This window comes from Nicotiana tabacum, chromosome 16 (assembly GCF_000715075.1).
Source record: "Nicotiana tabacum cultivar K326 chromosome 16, ASM71507v2, whole genome shotgun sequence".
In the NCBI taxonomy this organism is placed as follows: Eukaryota; Viridiplantae; Streptophyta; class Magnoliopsida; order Solanales; family Solanaceae; genus Nicotiana; species Nicotiana tabacum.
Genome location: NC_134095.1, coordinates 166,106,941 through 166,112,524, shown reverse-complemented (window position 1 = coordinate 166,112,524; position 5,584 = coordinate 166,106,941). Strand labels below are relative to the sequence as shown.

Below are 5,584 nucleotides of genomic sequence, written 5' to 3'. Positions count from 1 at the left end.
AAAGATCAAACTTTCAATTATTCTTATTCATCTGAATCTAAAGCTGAAAATAACTGTACAAGGACCTGGACAATGGGGGAAAAGTAAGAAACCAAAACAAAAGAATTACCATCTAGTTGTGACAGAGTTAGTCACTCACTCTACAAATTACAAATGAATTTTGGATCTTTATTCCTGTGATTACTGTCACCTTTTTCTATATACAATAAATGCAAGAGTCAAGACTGATGAACCAAGATCACTTTTTCTGCTTTTTTACATGAATCTTCAAGATGTTTTCACTGACCTTGTTGCTTAACTTTTCTTTTTCTTGCTTCGACTTCTATAGCTTTTGACAGCGTCTCGATTTTCTTAGTTAGCATCTGAAAACACCAAACAGATTGATAAATGATAAAAGGAAGATGATAAAGTGTGTGTAAGGACTTTATGATAAAAAAATGCAAGAGAGTTTTGTTTATGGTAAGACTTCACCTTAATTTCTTCATCTTTAGTATTCAAAGCAGATACCTTTGTCTCACAAAATTTCCTCAAACAGATAACCTCTTTCTGTAGCCTGTCATACAAAAAACCTGATACTATATCATCGTTATCGCTCTCCATGCTTCGACTAGTCTTGTTTTCTTCTTCGTCATCTCCTGGATTCTTGATTTTCTGTGTGTGTGTGATTTCTTTGCTATTCATTTCTGCATTTTCTTTTCCAACACTCTCAACGTTCTTATCTCGAGAATCCCATAAGCTCTTCTTTTTCAGACCAATGACTTGCTTCATTTCTCCAGAAGTATCATCGCTTCTTTGATCCGTATTTTCCTGCTTAGTGATTCGGCTAATGGTGGATACCCTTGGTTGTGATGTCGATCTCTTCTTTACTCCGGTATTGTTTGACAGAACACCAAAAAAATGTTTGGTCTTTTGAATTTTTGTGGATCCATGGTTTCTATTGGGATTGACAGAGACGTTGAACGCTTGTTTCAAGCCTTCTTCGAGTGTCTTGAGTCTCAGTTTCAGCTTATCCTATAGCAAAACATTGACAGAATGAGGATAAAACACATCAGGTTAATTTCAATGAATAAGCTCACCTTTAGTTGTGCTTCTGCCTTGACTGTTCTCTCTGATATAGTTAATTTGTCTTTCAGTCGTTGCATCTCAGCCTGCAATGCCAAGGCGAAAACTATTTCAAGAAATGTAATAGATGAGTTTTAAATGTTATTCATTTGCATTTGGATGTTATGGTTTAATGACCTGCAACAGCCTTCTCTCTTCTAGCCACTGTTTTACAGGCATAACTTTGTCATTCTCATCTTTCCATTCGTTTGCCACGACAGTTGCTACTCGGTTTGCTGAAACCTTAACTCTTGCTAGTTCCCTTTCCAATGTCCTCTTTTCCTCCTACAAGTTTGAAAAAAACTCATGTCTTATGATCTATAACTGAGTCGACGAGTTGTATTACCAAATATGTGTGCATGTTTTTTACTTGTAATTCAGAAATTTGTCGTTTGTAGTCGCGAAGTCTATTAGCTGCTGCTCCTCCAGCAAGAATTGCCTCCTCAAGCTCTATAATGGTTTGGCTAAGTTTTTCCACCTCAAGAATCTTTTGACGGTTCGTCTTATCAAGTATTTTGGTTTCCTCCTGAATAGAGAAATTCATGTTAGGCCATATACCAATCTGGTTTTTACAAAATGGAATTGGTTAAAATTCCTACCTGGAAGATTTCAATCTGTCTTCTAAGCTCAAAGTTCTGATTTTGAATCTCCTCTACTATTAATGCCCTTTCTAAAGCACTTTTTAGTATCATTTCTGCTTCAAGCAAAGCTGCTTCTTTCGACTTAGTGTGTCGATCCAATGACCTTTTATCCTCCTGTAATGCTGCAATCTGAAAAAGGGATAGAGAAAAAAAGTTATTGCCACCAAAAAATTGAAGAAAATGAAGTACCTGGAGATGTGGCGGAGCCAGGAATTTCAGTAAGGAGATTCAAAATATAAAGAAGTAAATATACGAACAAGTCTAGGGGATTCAACATTTAATATATATACATAAAAATCTATTTTGCCAAAGTATATATAATGTAATTTTCAGGCGAAAGGGGTTCAGCCCTGGCTACGCCCATGCCTGGAATGAGTTTATCATTTTAAAGTACCTCATTCTTATACATCTTAATCTCTGCCTCGAGAGGAGCAATAATGGACTCGAGGGGAGGTGCATCATCGTCTTTCTGATCTGCATATACTCTTCTAAGTGTTGCTTCAGCAGCATATTGTGCAGCCAGTGCTTCTTTCTTCTCATTAGCGAGTCGTTTGATATCAAGATTCTGCAGTTGCAGTTATAGCCAATAATTTGTATGCCCTTTTACGTAAGGAAATGGTTGCTTTTGAATAGCACGCGATTCAAAAACAATTAAATGTCATACCTTTTGTTCAAGAAGCATTTCGTTGATTTTCAGCTTTCCCTCCAATCTCTGAAATTCATTTCCAAGCTGTAGAAAATAGGAATTGGATTATCAATACAATATAGTAATAGCTCAAGAATAACAAGTAAATGCATTTTTATGAAGGTCTTCTTTTAAGAGTACCTCTTCAAGAGCCTTGTCTTTGAGCACTTCTGTTGCTTTCAGAGCCTTAATTTCACTTTGAGCTGCTCCTAGTTCGCGATCCTTCTCTAACGAAATTCACATCAAGAATTGAAATTCAATAACTAAATTTTGCTCTTATATCAGTGCAGTGAAGGAGAGCCTTGGCATAACTGGTAAAGTTGCTGCTATGTGACCAGGAGGTCACAGGTTCGAGCCGTGGAAATAACCTCTTGCAGAAATGTAGGGTAAGGTACAATAGACTCTTGTGGTCCAGCCCTTCCCCAGACCACGCGCATAGCGGGAGCTTAGTGCACCGAGCTGCCCTTTCTATTAGTGCAGTGTGTTATAGGCAAACTTTTATGCAGTGGAAATTAGAGGTTTAAGGCTATACTAGTAACTGTCTAAAAACTGCAGATCATTGAATTATTGTTTGGCCTATGCTAAGACAAGCTGGACAGACAGAACCACAACAAACTTAGACAACTACCCAACTCTTGGATTGTTTTATGTAGTTGTCATTGGTTCAAAATCTTGAATGTCTGTGCTCTAACATGAAAATCAAATAATCAACAGCATGAAAACATAAACTTGTGAACTCCACTAGCAACTATTGTTACTCACCAACACAACTATGAACGTGAAATTTGATAACATACATCACTAAAGCATAAAGGGGAGCCTTGACACAACGGTAAAAGTTGCCGCCATGTGACCAGGAGGTCAGAGTTTAAACAGCGGAAAAACCTCTTAAAGAAATGCAAGGTAAGACTACGTACATAAGACCCAATGAAGTTCGACCCATCCCGTACCCTCGCATAGCAGGAGCTTAGTGCACCAGGCTACCCTTTTTATTCATCACTGAAGCATGTTAGATTATGAGAAAAGAAGATTCTTCAAAATGAACAGTAAGTAAGACAATATAGCAACTTCTAACACTTCTATTGAAGGCACAATTCTGTCATAGCAATAGGAATACATACACCAGCTAGCATCAAAGGACAGCCCGGTGCACTAAGCTCCCGCTATGCACGGGGTTCGGGGAAGAGCCATACCACAAGGGTCTATTGTACACAGCCTTACCCTGCAATTCTGCAAGAGGCTGTTTCCACGGCTCGAACCCATGACCTCCTGGTCGCATGGCAACAACATTACGCCAAAGCTCCCTTTCATGCACCAGATAGCATCATAATCAAGAAACACAGAAAGTGAAAACTAAAAGTAGTTTTTAACCTTTGAGTTGGTTCTGCAAATTATTGATTTCCAAAATAACAGGATCAGGATGAGCTAGAAAAAATTCTTCAATCCCAAGTTCATATATTCCTGACATTTCTTTCTTTCTTTTTCTCTTCTGTTGCTATAACTTTTAACTATAGTGCTAAGAAAGAAGCAATGACTATGATAATATTTAAGTAGTGAATGAGAAACTTGTGTAATTATAGCTATTTAAAGAGTCCATTACTTATAAATAAATTGAGAGGATGGACTTAACCTTCTTTTGAAGCAAACCTCAGAAAATAACAAATCAAAACCAGCTTAGCTGTTTTTAATTCCCTCCATTTTTATTATTAATATCTTATATTTTTTTTAAATATAATATTTCCATTTATTTGAAACTTTAATGCAATTCCACATTCTTTTTCCTAGTTTAACTACTCAACTTTAAAAAAGATAGTAATGATTATATGGAACAAAATCTTTATATGCTTCACACTCTTCTTTTGTGCTTACTAATTTGTATGGTTTAGCTGTAACATATTCTTGAAATTTGTCTTTAGTGGAACAAAATTATAAAGAAATAATTAAAAAAATGTGAGTACAAGAAATATTAATATAAAAAATAAGTGAAATTAGACTAAACCAGACAAATTCTAGGGAATAAAGGCTAAGTTGTCCTACACTTATCTGGACTTTGCTTTTTGAAGCTTTCCTTAAGCAGAAAAGTGGTGGTAGGTAATCAAGTTTCATTTCTAAAATAGAGCTCTTTTCTTTTTTCTATTTTGTTCCTATTTCCTTTTAGGGAAAGAGATTTTTTTTTGGTTTAACCATCTTGTATGCGGAACCTATTAGTCTGACTAATTCAGATTCGCGCAGAATAATGTTATTTAAGGGGAAAACGCTTTCTGCAAGAATTTTTTTATTCTCAGGGTTCAGAATCTGAGACGTCTGTATAAGGGCAAAAGAATACCATTCATTCCATCATTTCGCTACGCAGCAGCAAGGGCATATCTATGTTAAGAAATATGGGTTCACGTGAACCCGTGATCCTCTCCCTAAATTATGTACAATAATATTATATTTCTTAAAAATTACTTAAATATGTGCGTCCATACTCAAAAACTCCTATGGTGGAATAATTATTGAGTGCACCTTTACATGTGAAATTGGTAGTTCAAATCCCACTCTGGATGGTCTTATTTATATATATATATAGATATATATATATATATATATATATATATATATATGTGAAAATCACTAAAATTTCAAAAATAATTTTAAAGAAGAATTAACCCAAATGACACCCACCCAATCGCTTAAACTAAAAATAGCTGGTGGAAATATAATATATGCATAATTTATATATTATATGTGTATAATTATGTATAATCAACGTATAAACTATGTAACAATGAATATGACCGGCTATTTATATAAAGATCCCTTAAAAACACGTCAAATGTAAATTCTAGATCCACCTCTTCATAATAGTGCAATCATCATCTTGAAATTCTCGATCCGCCTCTGCGTAGTAGGGGAAATATTGATGTGATATTTTCCAAACATAATCTCTAAATATTGATGGAAAGCAATTCCTACTCGAGAAGTAAATAAATTGCTTGAGCGTTAAACACTCCATAAAATCATGGAATCATTGATAAAATACAAAGAGAATGAGGTGTTGATAATAAATAATTGAAAGGGTTTAAACTGAGTTTGCTTTAAAGTACATAAACAAACTGAGTTGCTTTTAAGTATGAATGATTAGAATATAATTGAAGATAAGAGCAAATGGGCA

The 5,584-nt window shown here is 35.2% G+C and overlaps 1 protein-coding gene across 6 annotated transcripts; it reads right to left on the bottom strand.

Annotated features, from left to right (window-relative positions):
- On the bottom strand, positions 1–5,584 carry LOC107776995 (microtubule-associated protein 70-5-like). Of its 6 annotated transcripts, none has more exons than XM_075233574.1 (10): positions 5,265–5,584; positions 2,569–2,654; positions 2,407–2,472; positions 2,137–2,307; positions 1,701–1,871; positions 1,472–1,627; positions 1,240–1,386; positions 1,077–1,148; positions 472–1,011; positions 1–362 (listed from the first exon to the last, which is right to left on the bottom strand). In XM_075233574.1, exons 3-10 carry the CDS (start codon positions 2,422–2,424, stop codon positions 279–281), a joined length of 1,359 nt encoding a protein of 452 aa, XP_075089675.1. In that variant the 5' UTR covers positions 2,425–2,472; positions 2,569–2,654; positions 5,265–5,584; the 3' UTR covers positions 1–278. The 6 variants fall into 6 exon arrangements, with proteins under 6 accessions (XP_075089675.1, XP_075089677.1, XP_016452440.2 ...); XM_075233576.1 differs by having other exon boundaries at positions 2,569–2,649; XM_016596954.2 differs by lacking the exon at positions 5,265–5,584 and adding an exon at positions 3,799–4,131.

Bases quoted from the DNA above. Each gene is read 5' to 3' on its own strand.
- LOC107776995 (XM_016596954.2), bottom strand. From the start codon at position 3,895: ATGTCAGGAATATATGAACTTGGGATTGAAGAATTTTTTCTAGCTCAT. The intron at 2,473-2,568 runs GTACTCTTAAAA...TATTTTCTACAG, and splicing joins AAGACAAGGCTCTTGAAGAG to CTTGGAAATGAATTTCAGAG. The intron at 1,012-1,076 runs GTGAGCTTATTC...GTTTTGCTATAG, and splicing joins AGGCAGAAGCACAACTAAAG to GATAAGCTGAAACTGAGACT.